The sequence below is a fragment of the Morus notabilis genome, unplaced genomic scaffold, assembly GCF_000414095.1.
Source record: "Morus notabilis unplaced genomic scaffold, ASM41409v2 Scaffold594, whole genome shotgun sequence".
NCBI lineage: Eukaryota > Viridiplantae > Streptophyta > Magnoliopsida > Rosales > Moraceae > Morus > Morus notabilis.
In genome coordinates, this window is record NW_010359491.1 from 328,591 (window position 1) to 353,367 (window position 24,777).

The 24,777-nt window shown below is 33.7% G+C and overlaps 3 protein-coding genes across 4 annotated transcripts; 1 reads left to right on the forward strand and 2 right to left on the reverse strand.

Annotated features, from left to right (window-relative positions):
• Positions 1–3,009, forward strand: LOC21405263 (4-hydroxy-tetrahydrodipicolinate synthase, chloroplastic). The gene is made up of 3 exons (XM_010094552.2): positions 1–426; positions 1,497–1,580; positions 1,829–3,009. Exons 1-3 carry the CDS (start codon positions 341–343, stop codon positions 2,754–2,756), a joined length of 1,098 nt encoding a protein of 365 aa, XP_010092854.1. The 5' UTR covers positions 1–340; the 3' UTR covers positions 2,757–3,009.
• An 857-nt stretch (positions 3,010–3,866) lies between these two features.
• On the reverse strand, positions 3,867–5,221 carry LOC21405264 (protein LITTLE ZIPPER 3). Its single transcript, XM_024163295.1, has 2 exons — positions 4,501–5,221; positions 3,867–4,418 (listed from the first exon to the last, which is right to left on the reverse strand). Exons 1-2 carry the CDS (start codon positions 4,605–4,607, stop codon positions 4,160–4,162), a joined length of 366 nt encoding a protein of 121 aa, XP_024019063.1. The 5' UTR covers positions 4,608–5,221; the 3' UTR covers positions 3,867–4,159.
• Positions 5,222–14,075: 8,854 nt separating this feature from the next.
• On the reverse strand, positions 14,076–19,245 carry LOC21405265 (myosin-2 heavy chain). 2 transcript variants are annotated; one of them, XM_024163255.1, is made up of 13 exons: positions 18,899–19,245; positions 18,616–18,800; positions 18,430–18,530; positions 18,165–18,242; positions 17,678–17,781; positions 17,376–17,462; positions 17,001–17,203; positions 16,142–16,343; positions 15,993–16,043; positions 15,795–15,893; positions 15,630–15,689; positions 15,408–15,529; positions 14,076–15,299 (listed from the first exon to the last, which is right to left on the reverse strand). In XM_024163255.1, exons 1-13 carry the CDS (start codon positions 19,139–19,141, stop codon positions 14,156–14,158), a joined length of 2,679 nt encoding a protein of 892 aa, XP_024019023.1. In that variant the 5' UTR covers positions 19,142–19,245; the 3' UTR covers positions 14,076–14,155. The 2 variants fall into 2 exon arrangements, with proteins under 2 accessions (XP_024019023.1, XP_024019022.1); XM_024163254.1 differs by having other exon boundaries at positions 15,408–15,532.
• Between the last annotated feature and the right edge of the window lie 5,532 nt (positions 19,246–24,777).

Genomic DNA, 24,777 nt, shown 5'->3' on the forward strand with positions numbered 1-24,777 from the left:
AACAAAACCCTCACAGTCATTCATTGGCCTTACTTTTCTCTCGCTTCGCAGCCAGCAGCCACCATCACTGACCTTTCTCTCTCTCAACCCTTTACCCGTTTCCTCCACCAGACGCCGCCATGGCCGGGAACTCCACCGCAACCTTAACCACCTCCGGCCGCCACTTCGTTTCTCGAATTACTTCAACGTCGATTTCTACCGCCATTGCCGTTATCACCGTCGCCATTAACTGAAATTCCAAACCTCGATCTGCGCAAACTTCGTCTGCTACGATCACAGCATTGGCATTTTTTTTTGTCCAGTTTCTGTTCTGAGTTTGATTTCTTAGTCTTGTCCGGGAATGGCTACCTTGAAGAGCTGCGCCGTTTGCTTCCGAGAGCCGGCTCTCCAGCTTCCGCGTCACAGCTATGGTGATAGCTACAAGAGGTTTATAAAATTATGCCGTTCTCTGATGTTGTGTTTTAAATTGAATTATAATTCTCAGTTGTCTATTTGAATATATATATATATATATATATATTTATATATAATATTTTATTTTGATGAGTAGGTTTTTTGAAAACATAGGAGAAAGTTTTGTTTTTATCAGAAAAAATCATGTAAGCTTTCCTTTTTTTCATGCTGGGAATGAGATAACTCCAGAGTCGAGATGATTATTTGTTTGCACTTTGCGATTATAACTTTTAATTCGAGTTGAGATGTGACTTTACGGGAGGATTTTTTACTGTAATAAAAAAGTTAAATATAACTGTTTTTAGAACTTTTTATTGTAACAAAACTCAAATTTTAAAATTTTAAACTTGAATTGGTGAAATGAACGGAGCCTTAAAATTGTACATTCTGGTGTATGTATTAAGATTAAAGGGTAACGTTGCAAGCGTTATTTACTAATTTTAAAAAAGTGGGTGGTAATGAAAGTGTTTTTTCACTTTAGAGTATGTCTTCGTCCTCTTTTTAGCATTTGAATTTGATATTGTTATCAAAGCTGCCTAAAGGGAATAGTGGATGCCTAAAAATATCCTCTCTCACAATTTAATATTTTGCGTTTATTGTATTTATTTATTTATACATATTTCTCAACATGCTGTTGTTACTTCTGTTGCCATGCGACTGTTATTATTTGGTGAAACTGTTGAAAGAAGAGAAACGCGGGTTTTTACGTGTGTTTGTGTTTGTGTTTGTAAAGTTCCATCTACACGCTGAACAGGGGTGTGTGTGTGTGTCTGTGTGTATTTATATATACTAGGTGGTCTCTTAGCGTTGTTTTCCTCTCGCACCCTTTTGCACGTTCATGCTAATTGAACTTTGCTTGATACTAATTTACTAGTTCCATTTTTGCAAGAAAGAATTTGACTTACTTTCTGGTCTATTGTTGATGATGTTTAAACGGTAGCAAATCAATTCCAGTGTAAAGTGGAAGGATATCAGTTGTTTTTTGACAAATATCCATATTTGTGTAGTTTGTTTATGTAATGTGTTCAACTGCTATGAAACAGGAGGAATGCAAAATGGAGATCTCCACAAGCAGCTATAATACCCAACTTTCATCTTCCTATGCGTAGTTTTGAAGTTAAAAACAGGTAAATTTCATACGTGCACTTGAAATTAGACAACTTTGTACACTTAAGAAAGAAAACAGGTAAATTTCATACGTGCACTTGAAATTAGACAAATTTGTACACTTATGTAAGTTGGCATGACACAGGTGATGGTTTTCTTTGTTTAGGTTTTATGTAAAGTTATAAACAGTACATATGACAATTCTTTTCATATAGCCCCATTAGCCATAAGTTACTGGAACCAATGCATATATGGTGTTTGTTTGCAGGACATCAGCAGAAGACATAAAGTCACTTAGATTGATAACAGCCATCAAAACCCCGTATCTACCTGATGGAAGATTTGATCTTGAAGCCTACGATGCCTTGGTGAATGTGCAGATTTTAAACGGAGCTGAAGGTGTGATTGTGGGTGGCACGACTGGTGAGGGCCAATTAATGAGCTGGGATGAGCACATTATGCTCATTGGCCATACCGTCAACTGTTTCGGTGGATCAATCAAGGTGATTGGAAACACCGGAAGCAACTCCACAAGGGAAGCAATTCATGCTACCGAACAGGGTTTTGCCGTTGGAATGCATGCTGCTCTGCACATCAACCCATATTACGGCAAAACCTCCTTGGATGGATTGGTTTCGCATTTTGATAGCGTGATTTCCATGGGCCCTACTATCATATACAATGTGCCATCACGAACTGGCCAAGATATCCCCCCAAGAGTCATTCACAGAGTGGCTCAAAGTGTTAACTTGGCGGGTGTCAAGGAATGTGTAGGAAATGATCGGGTAGAAGAGTACACGGCCAAGGGGATCGTGGTGTGGAGCGGAAATGATGATCAATGCCATGATGCTAGGTGGGGTCATGGAGCCACAGGAGTCATATCTGTCACTAGCAACTTGGTTCCAGGTTTAATGCATGAACTCATGTTTGGAGGGAAAAAGCCATCCCTTAACTCGAAACTGCTGCCTCTTATGGATTGGCTCTTCCAAGAACCAAACCCCATTCCCTTGAACACAGCCCTTGCTCAACTTGGGGTTGTGAGGCCAGTATTCAGGCTTCCTTATGTCCCTCTTCCTCTGGCAAAAAGGGTAGAATTTGTCAACTTGGTTAAGAAAATCGGGAGGGAGAATTTTGTAGGAGAGAAAGATGTCAAGGTCCTTGATGATGATGATTTCATCTTGGTGGATCGCTATTGATCACCAGGTTTTGTCTTCAAACCTTAGGTTTCCTTTTCATGTACTTTATTTCTATTTATATTTTTAGGTTTTTCTTTTTCTTCATAAAATAAATTTCATGATGTTACATTGTAAGGCAGATTATACTGTGTTTGGTATTACTCTACAGATGTGAGATGTCGATGCCTTTGGCACTGAAATTTCTCCTATAGTCAGTTATCTGTATCTTAAACAGTTTTAATGTGCTTTCATATGTTTACTGGTATTATCCGAATATCTCCTTCCTAAAGTAGGAATGTGGTTATACATATTAAAAAGTTCGTAATCTTAATTAAGTTATCAAATAACTTTTATGTTTTAGCGGCTTGAAGGAAGACCGTACTGAGTATCTATAATCGAGCAAGTTTGCAAAAGGCCAAAATTTTAGAGTGTGATTTCTTTGGTTGCACTAAGGGTATTCTTGGGGACAACTCCATTGAAGGGTATGAAAATAATAATAATAATAATAATAATAATAATGCTAGAGACATTATTACTTAATTTACAACTCTTGTGTATCAACTGATGATATAGCGTATGAGTCGTCATTTTTACATATCAGTTAGTAATAGTTGAGATTTGAGTTGTCCCTAAAAAAAAAAATCCTTCAGATTTTATCAACTTCCTCTTAAACTGTCACACTTTTCTTGATCAATTACGATCCTAACTAGATCTACGGTTCAAAACTATGTCCTGGCATATATGGAATTCTCTGTCATAAGTATCTCTTCCACATACTTTGGTTTCTGAGGTAGAACTGCAAAATGTTGGAAGCAATTAAGAAAAGCAAGGGAGAGAGAGAAAGCATCTTGGAATGAAATGAAGTACAATCATCATGTCAATTTCATCCAAAACTACAAGCTCTATCAAGAAACAACATTTCTTTTTCTACAATTGTGTATTTGTTTTCTACTGTTGGTGATATAATTAACAGGAAGACGAGGATGTTTTATTTGCTCTGCATTTATTTACTGAAAGCAACAAACAAAAAATAACTGTCTGCTGAATTATTGATAAGGAAAAAGAAGGGTGTCAGAAGCTAAAGAAGAATCGACTACACGTATTTGTAGGAGATACAAACAGCCAACAAAAGAAACAAAAAATAACTGCATTCATTTACACTTATTTGTCTCTAGACCCCAAATTTGCATTAGTCAAGTACCATAAACTGAACTAGCTTATGATAAAAAAAACCAAAAAAAAAAAAAAAAAAGTTACAACTTATACTATTCTACAACTAACAAAGATATCTTAATCCATAAACCTTATTTTTTTCCCCACCCTAAAGTTTCTTACATTAAAAACTAAAATAAACCCAACAAAAGTAGAGATGGAAGGAAGTGATAAATCCCATAATTAATCTCAGTTGTCCCTAACATGTCTTCCTAATTTCCTTCTTTGGTGTTATTATGTTGACCATTATTAATGGTACTTTTCCCATTATTTGGTTGGGAGAATTTCTGTTGGAGCTGAGATAACAAGGCTTGGTTCTCTTGGTGAAGAAGAAGAGCTTTCTTCCTCAGCTTCTGATTCTCTTCCATAATGCTTTGATTCTCCATGTAAAGCTTTAAGTTGTTGATTTCCATCTCTACTTTTGTGCCCACTATCTTCCCATAATCAGCTCCTTTTTTCAATTTTCTCAACCTGTTACATTAAACGAGTCATGATATATTAAATATAGAAATGAAAAAACAGTGAACTGAATTTTATTTTAAAAAAAAAATACCTGTTAAGGCCATGAACTCTAAGGTTGTATCGCTTAGAAAGGCGTCTACGGCGAAAAGAAGAATAGAAAGTTTTACCAGGTAACCTTTCTGACGAGTTCATACACATTTTTTTTTTCTTTTTTCTTTTGGTTCAGTTTTCTCTGTTTTGCAAGAAAAACTACGTCCGTTAAAAGGGAAGCTAAAGATGAATGTGGGTTCTGAGAGATGAGAGTTTCTATGATTTAAATAGGAGAGATATGACTCATGCAATGAGATATCTGTGTATTATGAGATGAAAGAAAAAAAAAAGTAGAGAGATATAGATGTGGTTTGTATCTGTGTGTGTGGTCTTTGTTTGCACTTTGAATGAGAGAGAGAGAGAGAGAGAGAGACAGAGAGAGAGAGAAAGGCTTTTCGTAGCAATGATGGCAAAAGGAGTCATGATTACAAAGGCCAGCAAGAGAGAAAAGAAGAATGCAGACGAAGAAGACGAAGAATTTTTGCCCTTCCTCTCCTAAAATTATTGCGATTTTTTTTTTTCATTGCATATTATTTCACAGGGAGAAAATAGAAGTTTTTTTTTATTTTTATTTTTTATTTTTTTAGGGGCCCTCAAGTTGGGTTTAACTTTTTTGAAATTTAGGACTTACCCCTTCGGCTTCAAGGACCATATAGGTGGGGAAGGTCTCAATTCATGCATGGCTGTAAACTTGTGGTGATGTGTAGTAATGAGTTTTGAGAAAACTTTAATTGACGAAATCATTACAGTGCACAAATCAACTACCCCCCCCCCCCCCTTTGAATAATTGTCAAAATAGGTCTGCTCATTCATAACATCTCAATGCCGAACTAGATAATCCTTTCCCTAGTCGTGTATGTTTTTGAATGTTGCCTAACTAAAAAAATACTTAGTGGTAAAGTCACCATCAGTTCAGTTCCGCGCATCACTCCATTAATATTATTTTTGTAATGCGTATAAAGTCTATTTAGAAAATTATGTGTTCACCTACTAAATTTATAAAAATTCAACTCTACCCCCCACTTAGTGAACAAAAATCGCATTGCGCCCTACTGATCAAATTGAAAAGCATTCAAATTAAACTACAATAAAATTTGTGTTATCTCTTCTGTGTTTTCATATTTCATATTGTGATCCTACTAAAAATATCTTCTAGCTCCGTCACTTATCACATCAAAATACAAAAAATTGTAAATTTAACGATACAAATTTGATAATGTAACAACACGATACTGACATAGTCATATTTTATCCTGGTAAAGAATTTTGGCAAGTGGATATAGGTATCCTTTAGTTTCGATAGGATTTTATATGTGGAGACCAGATCCGAGTGATCTGTGACCATGACATAACACATTTGGTCTAAATGTTTTTCTACCGAATGCACCGACTTCCATTTTCATTTATGCAAAAGTCTAGGACTATCTCTTTCTTACTATTATGTCTGTATTTATATAAAGGAAAATTTTAATCTTTGGCAGTTCTATTTATTGAGAGGTTCCATTAATATGCATGTGTATTTTTTTTTCGTTTTGGATTTGGCATTTACATGTGCAAATTAAACGTTTTATTTACCAGAGACATTATAGGTTGGACTTTCCGTAGGTTGTGCCTTTTGTCTCGTCTACTTGAAATTATGCTATATAATTCGCTTGAGAAAAAAGATAGCCATATGGTCAAAAAGTTGGTATTTGTTTCATTTTTATTTGTGGGAACTAATAATACTGTTGATCTTATCCCTATGAATAAACAATTCACTATGACTTTTGGCATGAAAAATTGTGTTTCAAAAGTGTACGCAACCAGCTTTACAGCGTTCTGATCTTGCTAACTCTAGAAAATGTGTACAAAGTTTTTTTTTTTTTCAAGAGAAAATGTGCACATAATAACCTATTCGTCCAAATTTAAATGTTTATTGAATGAAAAATTATCTTAGCCCCATTAAGCTTAATCATTATTGAATGAAAAATTAGCTACGTCTCATTAAGCTTAATCATTAATACTTATGGCTTAGTTTGAAAAAATCACACAAACATGCATGTTAATCCATTATAATATAGCTCAGATCAGAAAATCTCCATATAACACTAGACATTGTATTTGACTTTGTTACTAATCAATTCATTAGATAAAATGGATTCAATTTATATGAAAGATTTGTATCCCTAATTGGGTACTTATTTCTTGAAGTAATTTTCTAAAACCACCACCCCCTAGTCCAAAAATCTAGAAACAAATAGTCACATAGGGTGTCACGTGAAAGTCACGTGGTGAAACATTCACAAATGGGCCACTAAATTACAACCCAAGAGATTACGATGATGCGAGATGAGTAGGGCTAATATTATGGAAGGGGAATGAAGAGTTAATAGTCAATGTTGTTAGGCCCTCCTTTTTGTCCCTTTTCTTCGTGTAATTGAGTACAAAACCCATGCTCATTTATTTGGAAAATGAACCCCCATTTTGGCTTCTTCTTCTTCTTCTCCATCATCATCACCACCATTTTCCCTTCCCTTTCACATCCATTGGATGGTATCATCATCATCATCATAACAAGAGGGGTAGTGGTGGTAATTTTGTCCAACTTCATATGAGAAACTTCACATAGGGGCCATTAACAAGCTGGCCGCCTAAAACAGCTTGGGGACCAAGATATAAAAACAGCTTGGGGACCAAGATATAGGGCCCGTTTAATTCGTTGATTCGAGTTGAAATGTGACTTTACGTGAAAGCTTTTTACTGTAGTAAAAAAGTTAGATGTGATGGTTTTGAGAGCTTTTAACTGTAGTAAAACTCGAATTCTAAATTCGAATAAGTGAAATGAACGGGGCCATAGTATATAGCTCGTTAGAAATCTAACTAATAAATGAAGGTGATGAAGAAATTGACAGATTGTCAATTACAATTTTTTTTCCCCTCCCCTCTATTAATTTGCATGTGTATTATATATCCACTTTTTATGTTTTACCACTCTATGCAATTCACGGACTTCCTTAGCAACCCTAATAACCATAAGAGAGCGACATAATTCATATGATGTTACTTTTCATCTTATCAAATATTATACGTCTATATAGTATCCATACCAAATTTGAGTATCAAATGAATATTTAAAAATCCGTGAGGGATTTTAAGACTGCTCTTTCTAGCATGATAAGGTCTTTAGGTTTAAGTGAGTCTCATCCTGATGGATGAGATATATAGAGAATCCACTTCATGAGTAATTCATATTCTACGCATGCAATAATATATTACATCTTCATAGTTATCTGGGAACGTCACCTTTAGTTAAAAAAGAAAAAAAAATTAGTAGATGTAGGAATAATGTTTGTAGTTTAGGCCTGTAAAGGAAGGTATAAAGGTTGTAACATCCAATCATACATACAAAAGTAGATATTTATGAGGGAATGTTTGATTTAAAATTATTTAATAATTTATACTGTATAGTTTCCACTATATATATTTCACCAAGTTAAATGGCATATATAATGTATGCCGTCAGAAGAAGAAGTAAATGTAAAACAAATGGGGCTTCCATCCTCATCATGCCGTTTTGGACATTGAAGGTTTAACCATTTGATTAGGACTATGACCATTTTCTTGCACTCATTTCTTGTTTACTACCACCAAAAGTATTTATACTACCATATGAGGGGATGAGAATGAGATCATGAAGCTAGTCAACCAAGAAATGAAACACCTCACAACCATTTTTTCAAAATGATTTAATTGCCCTATATTTGGGTTTTTTTTTTCTAAAACTTGGAATCTTTATTGTTTTCAAATGTGTTTTTAAGTGTCTGGTCATGTATGACGTACGTAAAAGGGAGTGGAATACAAGTATACAACTCATGTAGTGGTCTCCTTTCTACTTTGCTCGACAGACGTAGTTCAATCTCTAAGGAACGTTTAGAACTCATTTTATTCCCTTATTAACCCACAAAAACAACCCTTTTGTTTTAAATATTGCAACTTAGAAGTCAGAACTCACTACCAACTCTTGCCTCTGTTGTTAGGTTCTAACCTTATTAGGAATAAAAAGAATAATTGGTATATTCTTTACGTATATTAGTCTCTGAACTTTATTTTTTTTTTACAGTTTTGGTCTCTAACACTAAAATTGACGAGCAATTTCTAAAATTTAACATAAATAATGACATTCTTATCGCATGATAATTGAAATTTTTTACATAAATAATTACAGCTAGTGTAAAATATTAAAGTTTACATGTAGTGTAACTGTTTCTACAAAATTTAAAGTTATAACATGATGGCCACACATGACTATTTTTGTTAAATTTCAGAAATAGTTCCTTAATTTTAGTGGCAGGGACTAAAATTCTTAAAAAGTGAAAGTTCAAATATTAATATGTCAAAATTAAAAAGATCAGGGATTAAATTGTCACTATACATAAAATTCAGGGACTAATAGTACCGATTAGTCAAAGAAAGATGAGCCAAAAGGCTAAATGGATTCAATTGAGAACAAATCCATTAAAAAAATCACTAATTTTTTTCCATATGTGTACATATACAAACATACATATATATGTATATATGTGGGTTAATTTAACCCCTAAATTTTGAAATCATTTTCATTTTTTACTCTCTAAACTTTAAAAACTTTCACTTTACTTTCTAAATGTTGAATTTGACCCATTTAAGCCCATTTGTAAGGTTTGCAATTAAAATTAGACCCCAAAAAACAAGATTAGCGTGACACGTGGTTTTTATCCGTTTTCTTTTAACAAATATTCAAACAAAAAGATCACGTGACTTTATTACTCACTTTTTTTCCCATATAATTTTAACAGAAATTCCAACAGAAAAAGTTAAGTGGGAACAATTTAAAATTCATGAAACAAAATGAGAGTTTATAAAGTTCATAGACATATCAAGAATGATCTTAAAATTCAGAGATCGCCGATGATAGTAATTCTATATGTGTATATGGGAAATGTCTCCTAACCAACGAGCATACCAGTATAACATTTTTTTTTCTTTCATAATTATAACATCCTTTTTACATCCATGCAACACTCATTTTGTTTAAGTATTATACCCAATAAAATGGAGTATACGACCATATTATACATTGAACTTGCTTTAGTATTATCATGTTATATCAAAATGTTACAAGTTTGTTCGAAAAATATAACATTATGACTGCGCCAATAATATATACATATATACGTATATATATTTGTGTCATTATTTTATAATATTGGAGTAAAGATTTGTATTGGTGAGTGGGTCAGTTGCCCCTCACAATCAAGGATGTGGTCCACATCACTATCACCATCTCTTTCCAATTCGAATAAGATGTTCATGGTATCTCTGCCCCTCCTCAATTATCCACTGCAATCAATTGCGCACGAGATTTGGTACGCATCCTCATCTTCATCGTTTTCCTCTATTACCATCATCATAACACTTACATTTACAATCATATCTCTTATGAATTTGCATACGGTAACGTCCAAAAGCATCAGAGGCTAACGAAAATGGGTGTTGCGACTTAATGCAAAGGAAACCGGCCTCTTTTCTTTTTAAGCCACTTGCTCAAAATACAGCGCTTCTGAATTTGGAATATACAACAATGTCAAATCTTTTTTTTTTTTTTTTTTTAATAAATGAAATAAAGTGGGACAATACGGGTTCGTTTGGTACGGGGATTCAAATCAGAGTGATTCTAATCATGATTTTGAAACTAAAACCACGATTCATGATTTTGAGTTCAAATCATGATTTTCAGAATCATAGGTTTGAATCACCTTCAATTAAGAGAGGGTGTGGTTTTAGAATCATAATTTGAGCTAATTTAAAACATCACATCATATTATGAATTATGATTCAGAATCATCCAAACCAAACACTAATCTGAATCATAATTCTGAATTATGATTATAAACAAACATTAATTCTGAACCTGGATCTAAAATCATGATTCTGGATCCATCTACCAAACGCACCTTGAAGCCATTTTCTGTTCTAACTCCTTACAATTAGTCTCTATTCATAAGCTATAATTCTCGTGGGAATTCTTTTTCACGTACGTTCTCTTAGACGTTGATCTCTGGGGATTATTTTCTCACCACTCGATATTACTTCTTCCCTGGACTTTTAAGTTATTTTGTGGATTTGTTCTTATTCTTTACTTTGATTTTCATTTTGGATTTCCGCTCTCACGATGGAGGAGAGAATTTTATTATGATGTTTCAGTTAAGTAATAAACAGCGTCCCATCCGTTTTTCCTTTATTTACACAAAACGTTCTTGTTTCCTTTATCCAAAATGTTGTTTTAAATATTTTCACTCCACAATGCCCCTATCAAACTTAGAATTATAAAATTATCTCTATGATGTTGAAGTCTCCAAAATCGTAAGCCAGAATTAAGATTTTCTTTCCAAGAAAAGAAAAAGGGAAAAAACTCTTATAATTAAATAGCTATGTATTTTCAGTGATAACATTAATACAACTCCAGTAATTTGTATACATTACATCAAAATAAACTAAGTCTTTCTTTTTTTGGAAAATAGTCATATATTCGTTTTATATAATACTCACATTAATAAAGAAACAAAAAATAATAACTGAAAAAAATATATTATTCCCCATCTCAAAAGAAACATTAGATTAATTAAACCTATTCAGGATTTGTTTGAATATATTTCGCAATCCATGGCTAGGTAGTAAAAATCCTGAGCCGCTTAAAATCGTATTATATGCAAATATTTTCTATTTAACGGGTCCTTTCCTATGTTAATCGATTGCGCAAGGCTTTAACGGAAAATGCTCACTTCTTCCCTTTTTTTTTTTTTTTGAATTCCGGACGGGAAAAGAGCTAAATATCACTTTAATGTACGAGTCAGGATTTTGATCCCTTATTCTTGATTAATAACATTTTTAGTCAAATAACTAACTAACAAATTGGTATTAATCAAGAATGATGAATAAAAATTCAGACCAATACACTTTTAAAAATAAATTATACAATTTTCTCATCCACCACACAAGCAATTAACTAATCTATCATCCAATCCATTCCAACCAACTAAGGTCAGTTTGGACCAATCAATTTTGGGTAATCTTGACAAATACTTTTTGAAAGTGCATGAGTCAGAATTTTTATCATTTACTCTTGATTTATAACCTTTTTAGTCAGATAATTATACTAACAAAATGATATTTATCAAAAATAAAGAATAAAAGGTCCAGACTCATGTACTCTCAACGATAAATTCTATATTTTTTGGTCGATTTTATACTAGAGCCTTTCATTGAGCTCTAAACCTTTTCACTTTTTTTTCTCTCTCTCTAGCTGCGTTGGAACTAAGCGTGTGAAAGTGTTTCGCCAAAAAAAAAAAAAAAAAAAAAAAAAATTACACAAATGATTCGTGTTGAACCTCTAATTTATAAGGAAAAATGAAACAAATATCATTTAAATTACATAAATCTTTTTATCTCTTATTTTTAATTAATATTATTTTTTAATTAAATAATTATATTAATTAAAATAGTATTATTCAATAGTAAGAGATAAAAATTTAGATACATATACTTTAAAAATAAGTTGAGTAATTTTCTTAATTTAAAACTATTACACTTTTCTTTAATATTTATATAAATGTAAATTTTTAAACTAATGAAAGAATCATTACGATATGACCGCGTCATATGACGAATAAATATTCCCGAAAATTATAGTTTTACCATAATGATTTCGTCATTATAGTACTAGTTTGTTCAATTATGAATTTTGTTTATAATTGAATAGCTTTTAAACTCGTGTTTTGTAAGACGTTCATCTATCTAACTGAAGAAAATAAACTTTGAATTTTTGTACTAATAATATGTAAGATAAATACATATATATTTATAAATTTTCACATACAGATTGGATTGGTTTAGATTGGATATTTTAAACATAAATTAATATCTGATCTAATTTAAGTCGGTTATGAAGAAATAAAAACCAATTCCGTAAAAATAATTAGATTGAGTCAGTTGAGTGAATGATTGGATCATACGAACATTTTTGTCTGTTCTGCCTACAGACGAAAGTTCATACAACATAGTTTTTTCTACGACACTGATTTTGTTATACGACAGTATAAATATGTATAAAGTAGGTTCTCCATACGACAACACCGTCCATACAACAATATTTATCATACGCCACTGTTTTCCTCAAGACATAACAACATTCTCCGAGCGGCATCATCTTCCATAGATATCACTTTATATCAAACGACACCGTTTTCGCACGTAAATTATTTCGTTATACACTGCTCCATTTGACAACATTGGCCATAAACTCTTTCCACTTGTCAACGAGTCTATTTCGTTATAGACATTATAACATCGTTTTGATCCTCAATGATTTTGTTGTACTACATCTTTTCATAAACGACAACGTTTATTTTACGACTATTTACCATCTACGTTTTGTTTTTTTTTTTTATGCGACATTGATTTTGTATCCGATTTTAGGGGTATACGAAATTGTTTTGCACAGGATATAACTTATAAAAGGATTTTATTTATTTTTTTCATACGACGTGTTAGCATACAACATTACAGTCACTACTCGTAGGATAGTGCTTTCCATTTTGGAGATTGTTTTCCAGACGACATCATATTACGCAATGAGTATTCATACGACTTAATGCTCAATACGACATTGTCTTTTGTATGATTTCCGCATGGCGCATACCTTCTATGCATCATTGTTTTCCATTGGAATCATTTTTTTTTTCTACAACATCGTTTCTTAAGATAACGACATTAATTTCGGCATCGCATTTTCACTGTTTTCATAGACGACTGTTTTCCAAGACGGTGTCGTCCAAACGACATTGCAGAGCGTTGCTACAATTGAAATGACATCATTTATCCATATGTCATATGACTATGAATACTAAGCCCATTTAGTAAGGTTTTTAAAATGATTTTATTTTTAATATAAAAATAAAAATAAGATTGTTTTAGGAATCATTTTGAGATTAATTCTAAAATTGCGTTTGGTTGATTTTTTAAGAGATTGTTTTGAGTATAATAAAAAAATAAAATCGTGTTTGGTTATAATTATTAATTAATATATTATAATTGATAAATACTAGGAAATAAAAACAGAAAAGAAAAAATAACTTTTAACTGTTTTCTAATTCTTTCACAAATTTTATTCTCACTGCTTTTTTGCTAAATAAACACAATTTGTAGACCTTTTTCATTTTTGTGTCTCAAAATGTGTGCAAAAACGTTTTTAAAAACAAACAAAAATCAATTTCAAACGCACTTTTTTATGACAATGATTACTTCTTTTTTTTTTTCTTTTATCATTATGGACATCATCTTTTGTAGGGCATTTCCCCTTGCCGAAAGGCGAGTACCAAATGCATCATAATCTGTGCTTGCAAGCATCGAGATTATTTAAAGGACAAAAATTTCCGCAGATAACATCAAGGCACAGATAGCTGCTTATGTACACCGTTATCGTAAATACATGAAAGTGTTATCTAATTAAGAAACAAAAGGCCAAAGGCAAAAGGCAAAAAAAAAACAAAAAAGGACAAAAAACAAATCTTTGTAACTTCTTTATCTCACACACATACATATACACGCAAGAACTATGCAAGACTATCTTCTTGTGTAACTTATTTATCTTCATCCATTGCATCATTCAGTTTTTGGTTCTCATCGTCTTGGTAACTACCCACAGTCTCTGCATCTGATATCGATCCACCTTTTGTATCAGCCCTCTTCTCTTCATCATTGTCCGAGCAACTCTCAGTATCTGAGTTCGATCCTCCCTGTTGATCATTATCTTCACTCCTATCTTCACTCATACCACCACCAAACTGCTCCTTCAAATCAGGAGCAACAATTCCAATCATTTCACACAATGCTTGACGTTCATGATTCCATCTCACAAGAGCCGCCTCAGATGATGGGTTACTTTGGCTCTCAGCCACCTGCAAGTTGGAGTCATGTAGGGTGGCACTGGCTCCGTCGTTGTCGTCTCTACCTGGAGAATCATTGTCTCCATGGACAGAAGGGGCTGTGCTGCAGGCCCAGCTACCAGCAACTTCAGAAGCTAGAAGATCTGCCGTCCCGATTGTGCCTCCAGCTTCTGTATCTTCCATGCCCTTTTGATTTTCCAAGGGACTATTAGTCTCGGAATTTCTCAAAGTTTCTCCTTGACAACTCATTTGACCCTGCTCATCGGCTTCTTGTAGGTGGGCTTCTTCGTCAAGTTGCATGGTATCTCCTTGGAAATTGCCACTCTTGTTCAGATCAATATTTTGTTCACTGATTCCGGGACTTTCAGTTTCAGGAACTTGTTCGGTGCCAACATCATCTCCGTCTCCAACTGGTGCAGTTCCAACTCCATCTATATCAGAACCAAAGCCACCCTTGACACGGTTGTCCGCTGCGCTTGTAAATTCTTCTGCCTCTTGAGTATTTTGGTGGCCTCCTTGGCTTCCAACACCACAATCATGCTTCTCAGTAACACTGGCTTCATCACTCGAAGTTTCAACTTGAATTATGCCAATCCCCCGAGCAGACGAGCCTGCTTTGGTAACTCTATTAGTAGGGTCTTCAGTTGCTGCTTCTTCAAGGTGTTGGCTTCTGTTTATATCCCCAACAGGCAGATTGAGGTCGATATCAATTGATGTATTGTCATAATTTTCTTGATCTTCCAGAGTCCTCTGCATTGCCTTCAACTGCTCCTGCTGCTTAGCAAACAGCACTGAGATCTCCTCGGTTGTGGAATAAAATGCTCTAAGCTGAGTTTCCCTGCATGGAAACCACAAATTCATCATTATTAACTGAATACACATCCTGTAACAAAATAATGTATGGCTAGAGAATCACGACCACAATTTCGTTATTCAGAATTCTTACCGAAGCATGATTCTTTCTCTGGCACCTTTTAACCTTCGTCTCTCAAAATCAAGATCCCGCATTGCGGCATTTATCTCAAGTTCAAGGGCAGAAACTTTAGCCCATGCTTCCTCTCGAGCTGCCTGCTACCAACAGCAGGAAATACCTCAGCTTAAAAACTTGGTGAACATTCCAAAGAAAATAACATTACGTTGCCAAACCTAAAAGGGCTCACATTCCTACCTTTTCACTCTCAAGCTCTTTCCTCAATTGTTTTGATTTGAGCTCAAGCTCTTCCACTCTCTGCACCAACAATCACAACAGTTTAATAGTTTAGCTTCAGCAATAATTTGCAGGTCAAGAAAACCATAGAATCGCATATATGGAGGCCTTGAGAAGCATGGTTACTTTCTTCCCACTTTCAGAGGCCGATTGCACTTCACAAACTTGGGTTTCTAGCTGGCGAACTTTATTCTCAGAGACAACTAACTTTTGCCTGGTGTCTTCCTGCAGCCGAAAAGAAATTCAATACAAGACCTCTTAACAGTTCGGATGAAGTAGAACATTATTCTCCAAGAAAATGTATTATAATACTGCAAACAATACCAGTTTGGATCTCAAAGTTTCCACCAGTAAACACCTGTCTCTCTCTGACTCCTGTAAAGGTAAGAAGTCAATGTATTGTTCCTCAACTCAATAAAACAAAAACAATTCACATATTAAGCAGTTTCATACCAGATACAAAGCAATCATACCTGAAGTTTATTAATCACTTCTTGTTGCTCTCTTTCTCGTCTTAAGGCAGCATCAGATGATCGTTTTATTTCCTCCTCAGCCTCTGATAGAGCTCTCTGCACTGCTGTTTTTAGATCTGCTGCAGCCTTTTCTCGTTCTTCTCTTCTTTGTTCTCGTTCTTCATCTAACTGTTCCTTGAGTTCTGCTATAGACGCTTTCTGACTACAACCAAAAGAATATGCTATCACTATGTTTTTTTACATATGTTACAATTACACTAGTAAACCATTAACCTTCAATCTGGTGGAAAGAAAATCATATCCATGAGGAGTAAAGGAGTAAACTTCATATCCATGAGGAGTAAAGGAGTAAACTCAGCACAGAAAAGAGAATATGGAATGCTACGATAAAAATAAGAAATTTTAAGTGCCCAAGTGACAGATTTTAATAAAATCTCTTGTAATGAACAGGAGCACACACTGAAATAAAACAAACGTACAAATGCCTTCACTGAACCCTATCAAGTCCATCATTAATCCAAATATCTCATAATATTTAATTTGGCTTTTCAGTATAACTATTACTATTACAATTGTTGGCTTAAGTACTTGTTTAATGAAGACTCTAGTTCCGTTCACTTTGTTAATTCAAATCACAAGTCAAGTTTTTGTTACAGTGTTTTCTCTCACAAAAATTCAAATTCAACTTTTTATTCTACAGTATTTTCTATCACATGAATTTACTTTGTCACTCAAGTTCTTAACTAGAGTGAGCGAAACGAACGAGGCCCCTGTGTTTTCACCAGTTAGGGTTTCAAATAATTCATTCAAAACTTTGAAGAATAAGTAACACTATCTTGACCAAATAATAAGCGCTAACCTGTTCATTATTTCATTTGCTTCATTACACGACTGCGTAGAAGCACTCAGCCTTTCATTAAGGTCTTCTATGGCATGCTTTTGCTCAGCAGAGATTCTATTGACCTCCACCAGCTCATTTTGTTTGATTTCTACCATATGATGTAACTCTTTGAGTTGGTCAGCATAAGATTTTGAAATTGATTCTTTCATCTCTTTCATTTCCTACAGATTGAAACCATCAAATATAAACGAACACAGCTCTCTTAAATAACACAAGCTAAAAAGGAAAATAAAGGAAAAGGCTATATGAGTGTTACAAGCATATGATGAGCATAAACTGCTGGGAAGGGAAAGGGGGGGTATACAGAAGGATGGAGGAAGAGTAAAATTATACATTTTCATGCCGTTCAATGATTGCACGATTCTCATTTTGTAGTTTATCTATTGTAATAACCTGATTCTCTAATTGCTTCCTCAAGTCCTGCAGAAGGAAATATTTAAAGAAAATTAGACTACTTAACAGTGACTCCTTTTAAGACAACGCTAACAAGGAAACCCAACATTTGATTCTGTCCCAAATGAGATCTTCATCCTCAAAACTAAATTTGAAAATTCTTATTCATCAAGCAAAATAACCAAAACAATTCTAAATACAACACATTTCCAAGACAAGGAAACAATATGACGTCAACATACTGTGTTAGATCGTTGTAGACTTCGAAAATCATCAAGAGATATAGGACCCTCTGGAGCACCAAGGCCAATACCTTTTAGTCTCTTGTTTTCAGCAACAAGTTCCTCTGTACCCAAAAACAAAAAGTTACTTAAATAACCATGCTTAATCTTGGAAATTAGGAAAGAAATTTAAAAGTTAAAATTTTAACGTGACAACTTTTTCACGGGTGAAGTCATCTCTAACCATTAAGTCCAAGTAAAGTGAAAATTCTTATATGATGTCCATCTAACTCTATAGTTTTCCTTTTTAACAACAATGTCATTGGATCAAAGAAAACAGTATGCGGATCCATTTCCAAAATCCATAAATCTTAAGACCAACAATATTCTCAGAATACAGAAAATTACAACCATCCGAGAGTCGTATTAAAACAGCAACATGGAATATACATTAAAATGAAAGCATAAAATGACATATACACTTAGCCTTGCTATCAACATACCATACCTGCTTTTCTTTTAGAAATTGCACCATCTTTACCAACAGGGGTAAGAACTTCCCGATATACAAATGCAAATGCAACTTCTGTTGATATGAGAAAGAAAAAAGAAAGCAGTCAATGTTTAGAACTCATCAAAATAATTCACGCAACATTTCCTAAAATTGATCAAATTTTACATTACAAAAGGGCCACGCAAAATATCACTTTATGACTTAGGTTCAAAATTGTGACAATGAATTTGAAGAAAAGGAAAATCACAGAAACTACTACCATGTTGAGGAGGAGCTGCTAATGAAATAATATCGCCATGACGAACTTCTTCTAGGCTACCCTTCTTTGCCTTCTTCCAATTGATATATGTCCCATTAGTGCTACATAATTCCCAATAAAATCACTCCAAAAGAAACCCCAAAAAAAAAAAAAAAAAAAAAAAAACACTGAACAACGATAAACAACCTAGTATCTTTCAAAAAGACGGAAGTGTTGCAATTCGATGATTCTTTGTCGTCTTCCCTAGCGACCTTCTTCCGAAAAATCACGCAATGCTTCGCACTAACCGAATACGACTCAATCTGGAACCGCGAATCCTCCACCACTCTCCCAATGTAATGCTCGTCCGAAGTCAAAATCATATTTATCCCCTGCTTCACATTTCCTTTCTTCACCAACCACAATTCGACAAACAAACGGAAAAAAAAATCGATGCTTTTCAATAAAATAAGGGATTTTGAGGGCTAACCTGAGGGCGTTTGCGAGCATTGTCGGAAATGGCGGTCAAGACGCCCCAAACATGAGGATCGTAGTTCTGGAGAGGCTGGGAAGAGACCTTGGAGGCTATAGAAGCTATGGAGTCCTTGGCGTTTGGGATCTCCGATGAAGGGCGTTTCGGAGTAATGCCGGAAACTGAGTCGGAGTGTAGTGCTGGTACCTGGTGCAGCGGAGGGGATGAGTTGGGGGATTTGTCGTTATCGAGAGCAGCCATTGAACGAGGAGGAGAAATTTGGCGGGGATTTTGAAACCCTAACAACCCAATTTACCTACGTACCTACCTCTGGTTCTGTACTTCTATTGGGATAACTACTCATCACGAAGCTTACGGAGTACGAGACTGAAGAGTGAGCTGTCTTTTTATTTATTTATTTATATCCGATTTATTTTATGGATGTGAGAATTTAAATTTTATTATAATAAAAAAATTTAAAAAATAATCACATTTAATTTTTTTATCACAATAAAAAATTTTCACATAAAATCACATCTTAATTAGAATTAAAAATTTAAATCAATAAATTAATGTTCTTTTCATTTTGCCGATTTGAGTTTAGAATTCAAATTTTATTATAGTAAAAAGCTCTAAGAAATAATAATATCTAACTTTTTACTATAGTAAAAAATTCTCATATAAAATTACATCTCAATTCGAATTAAAAACTCAAATTAGTGAACTAATTGAGCCCTATTTTTTGCTGAATAAAAGGCACGAAAACAATTAACAATAGATAGCATTTTGAAATATAAATAAATATCCATATTATATATTATATGTCTAAATTATTATTTTTGAAAGTATCAGTGTTGATTTGCGCCCTTGAGTTCCATGTGGATTTCATGCCCTCTTTGTGACTGAGGTCAGTAGTGAGTGCTATTACTTTAATCGATGTACTTAGGACGGCCTTCTTCCTTTCAGGTGTGTTTGGTATTAGTTTTTTATAAGTTTAAATTTAGTGAACGTTTGGTTCACAGATTTAGAATCATGAGTCAAAATTATTATCAGTTTACGTGTGTATTTTATAAAAAAATATACTGTAACAAGTCATGAATCATGATTCGAACCATGTCACGAATCATGATTCGAATCATGTCATGAATTCTCATACCAAACACGTTTTCTGTTACAGTATGTTTTTATAAAAATTTAAATTTTAAAAGTTATAATCAAAATTATTTGATTGAACCTATATACCAAATGAGTCATTCACAACTCAAGTTCTATTGCTACAGTGTTTTCTCTCACAAAAATTCAAATTTAATTTTTATATTATAATATTTTCTCTCACATAAAAAAGTAGGGCTTTTCATGGGTTGGGTTAGTGAGGGTAGGGCTTTTTTCCCCCCGCCCCATAGGGTGCGGGTTGCACATATTTAACCCCAACAATGTTAGAATTTTTTCACAACCCAACGATGTTCGGGTTGGGTTGGGACGGTGCGGGATGGGTTGGGTGGTCGGTTTCAACATTCAAAAACTCAAAGACTTAAAGTTCAATCTAACATTCAAAGTTCATAATCAAATAGAAATAGCAATCATCCTTTTGAGTCCATCTAACATCAAATATGAAGCAAAGTAGTCCATCCAACATCAAATATAAAGTAAACATAAATTTGTCTACACTCATAAATTAGTCTTAACATAAAGCAAACATAGATGCTTAATTCAAATCCATCCAAAGCAAGCATTGTAACAGCAACAATCCTTATCAATCCACACCCATAGGCTCCTCAATGGTTGTAGTAGGACATGAAGTTAAGTTATCTACAAGAGAAATGAAACTACCCTTTAGAGTCTAAGGTCTGGAAGAAAGAGGGATCGATTTCCTTGGGAAGCGAAGCGAATTCCTTGGCGATGCGAGCTCTAACGACGGCCAATCGCTTTTGCCACTCCACCGGTATTCTCTTCCGACCAACCAGCCACTCTTCAATTCGATCACGAACCGAGAAACATCAAAGGAGAAATCAAATTTCCAATCCAAACAAACACTAAAAAAAAAAAAAAAATAGAGATGCGAAAGAAGCGAGTGAGAGAGAGAGGTTTCGTTACCTTCAACTCCGAGATGAGACACGAGAGGGGCGGCCGAGACTGAAGGCCTAAGGGGAGTTGTGAGACTGAAGGCCTGAGGGGAAAGGGGCGGCCGAGACACAAGAGAGGTCAGTGAAATGAGGGAAGAGAGTGTGAGAGAATGGTTTGCCGTTTTGTGAGCACTGAGCACTTGCCAACCCTAAGTCCCTAACGAATGTCAGGCCCCTGTTTGTGAGCACTTGCCTTACCTGCCCTAATGCGGTAATGAATGGGTCGAAGGCCTGCTGGCCTGAGTGATTCCTGGCGCGGGCTAGAAGTAATATTAATGGGCCAAACTAAGCCTGGGGATGTGTTGTGCGGGTTGGGTTAGGGGTTGCGGGTTGTTATGGGCCCAACCCACAATCCGCCCCAAACACTTCGGGCCAGAGGTATAATAGGCCGAAAATTAAAAAATAATATTGCGGGTTACTTTTTTTGGGTTGGGTTGGGGCGGTGCGAGGTGGGTTTGCGGGTTGTTCGGGTTTATGAACACTCCTATAAAAAAGTTTGAGTTGTGACTTGAATTCTAAAAAAAACCACACCCAATTTTGGCTAGAAAGTGAACGGTCATTTTTATGTTCAGTGCTTTATAAAACCAGTAGTTGGAAAGCACTTGCGATTTATATTCGTTAAATCTAACTGTAACACATTAAGTATAGTAGATTTAAAGAAAAAAATTAATAAGATAAAATTAAAGATTAAAATATTTAGAAAATACATCTAAGAAAATAATATTTGATAAGAGGAACGAAAAGAAATATTAAATAGGGATACATTTGAGATAACTAAGAAGGACGCATGAGAAAGATATTAGATTAGATACATATATAAGAGAAAATAACTTAGTGGAGAGATTGTTAAAAAAAACATTTATTAACAATGTCACTTTTGATGTAGTGATATTTTAGAGAAGTATATGAAAAAATACTTAAGTGTGGACAACATCAATAAACAATGAGATAGATTTAAAAAAAGAAAAAGAAAAAAATAGTTTAATGAGCAATAAGAAACAGTACTCTGGTGCGACCTAAATATTTTTTCAACAAGAAAATAGTTTTTCCTTTGTTTTTTTTTTTTTTTTTAATTTTTTTCCTTCAGAACTTGCACTTGCAATTCAGTTCGATTTTTATAGAGATTTTACAGAAAAAACGTTTCCCAGTAATATTCCTAACAGAGGATTTCTTGTTAGATTACAAGAATAATACAGAAAAAGTGTCATGAAAAAATAAAAATTCATAGGTTTTGTTTTTTTTTTTTTTTTAATAGATAGATAGATGTCACAAGGTTAACAAAAATAACTCTCAAAGAACAATTTTTTTTTTCTTTTTGTGCTGGAAATCCTCTTGACAAATATCAAAGTATTAGTGATAATCCACCGTACAACCGATAATAACCTACCCTGGTACATGTGGTAGTCCATCATAATACTACTGAAATATCTGCCCGTGTTACTGGAAATTTCAACAACTAATGCTTATCTGACGATAATATACTATAAATAAAACAAATAAATAAAACAAATAAAATTAAAACCCGGTGGTGTCCACGGCTTGCAATGGGGATACTCTACACACTCTGTTCTTGGGCGCAATGATGAAAAATTTGATATTTTTTCAGAAATTTTTGTATTTTAGAAATACCGATATATCTACAGATTTTTTTGAAATTTTCACAAATATTTCTACAAATATCAATATTTTCACTGAAATTTTCATTTTCAAATAAAACGTAAGATTAAATTACCGGATATCATGGAAATTTTACGAAAATTTTACAAAAATATCGGTAAATTTCCAAAGAAATTTCCACAACTTTATATATATATATTATTTTACTTTTAAAAAAAATCTAAAAATATGCCATGTCCAAAAATTATATAAGGAACTATTCAAACCCCATATCTTGATATCAATATTGTTTAAACTAAAAATATGTTCAAAATACCTTCCAACGTCCTATAAGATCCTTTTGGCATTGATAATTTATCATCATATTTGAAACCATATATGTATGGTATATGTATTATGTTGACTTTTAGCTATTTTATTTAATTTGTGAACATGTGCTTAGTATTTATGGTATTATGATCATACTTTACCTTGCATATTTATCAAATAATTAGAATTTTGATTGAGAACTTCATCTAAATAATTTATTATTATCTATTTTAAGATTTTTAAAGTTTCATTTGAAAATAGAGTGTTTTAGTATGAATTTCTATTTTTTACGTCAATTTCCACTGATATTGATATTTCTGTCGACATTTCTGTAAAATTTAAATGCCAATATTCTCATAAATATCGAGATATTTTCGTAAAATTTAAGTACCGATATTCTCATAAATATCGACATTTTTATTCTTGCTTGGGTGTTATAACTTCTAGCCCTTCTGGCTTTATTATCCCAGGATGGTGTTCGGAACCTCCACAGTGGGACTGATAATTAGAGTCTTTGCAGTTTACCTCACAGGTAGGGCCGGCAATATGGGTCACGACACGATGACACGACTCGAAAACGACACGAATTTTGCGGGTTAGGGTTGAGAAAAAAGACGTTCGGGTCAGAATTGGGTCGACCTAAAATTGACACGAAAAACACGGGTCAATTTCGGGTTGGACCCGCCTAACCCGAACACGACACGAAACTCGTAAAAAACTAAAAAATACATATATTTTTCATTTCATATGTTAAATTTTATTATGAACTTGTGATATCGTGATAGTTATACTCAAAATCTTATACTATTATTTACTTAATTTCAATGGATGTATTTGTAATTTAGTGTGTTATGAATTTTAAGTTATTTTTAATATGTAAAAAACTAAAATAAAAGTATATAATTTTCGTGTTAATTTCGGGTTCACGGGTCAATTTCGTGTCACAAGTCATTTTCAGGTCGTGTCGTGTCAACTCGTAAAGTGGTCGTGTCGTGTTCGTGTTGCAATTTTTAAAAAATTTCGTTTCACAGGTTGTGTTTGGGTGTAAATTTAAAAAGAAACGATCAAAACACGACACAAACACGACACGTGACACGAATTGCTACCCCTACTAACAGGTTTAAATAGAAAATTTGAACAAAATTTTTCAGTGAGACAGAGAGAGAGCGAGAGAGAAATATAGCAAAAATGTTAGAACTATGGTTCAAATCCACGAGGCAAACAGTGAAGGACCAATAATCTTCTAGCAAGTGTGATTTAAAAACAAACAAATTTTCATTTTTATCAAGAACATGCAAAAAACCTGCCCAATTGGTTTTGAGCAGAATTCTTTAAATTTCTGCACTGCACCGAAATTATGGCAGTTCAAGAATTTGATCAAATACTGGCATAAAATAGTAACAAAAGTTGTTATCAAAACAAAACAAATAAAACGGCAACAGATAGCTTCAAAGTAACTTTACTGAAAGTTATCAAGTGCAAAATGCTTGCTGCTATACAAGTTCAACTGGTCATGAGTGAAGGACTAGAATTGGTTACAAAACATTTTTATTTTTTTATATAAAAATAAAAATGAAAATATTTTTATTTTTATTTTTGAATCATTTCTAAAAATACGTTTAGTAGTTTTATTCTAAGATTGTTTTCAATTTAAAAAAACTGAAATTGTGTTTGGTAGTTTAATTTTTAAAAACATGTAATAATATTTAAATTAATAATATATTAAATAAATAATATTATTAAATATATTAAATAATAATGTATTTTTTAAATATATTCATATAACATTATATATGTTAGTTAGGAAATGTTAACGATGGTGGCGAGAGAAGAGTGCGGGGTGGGGGG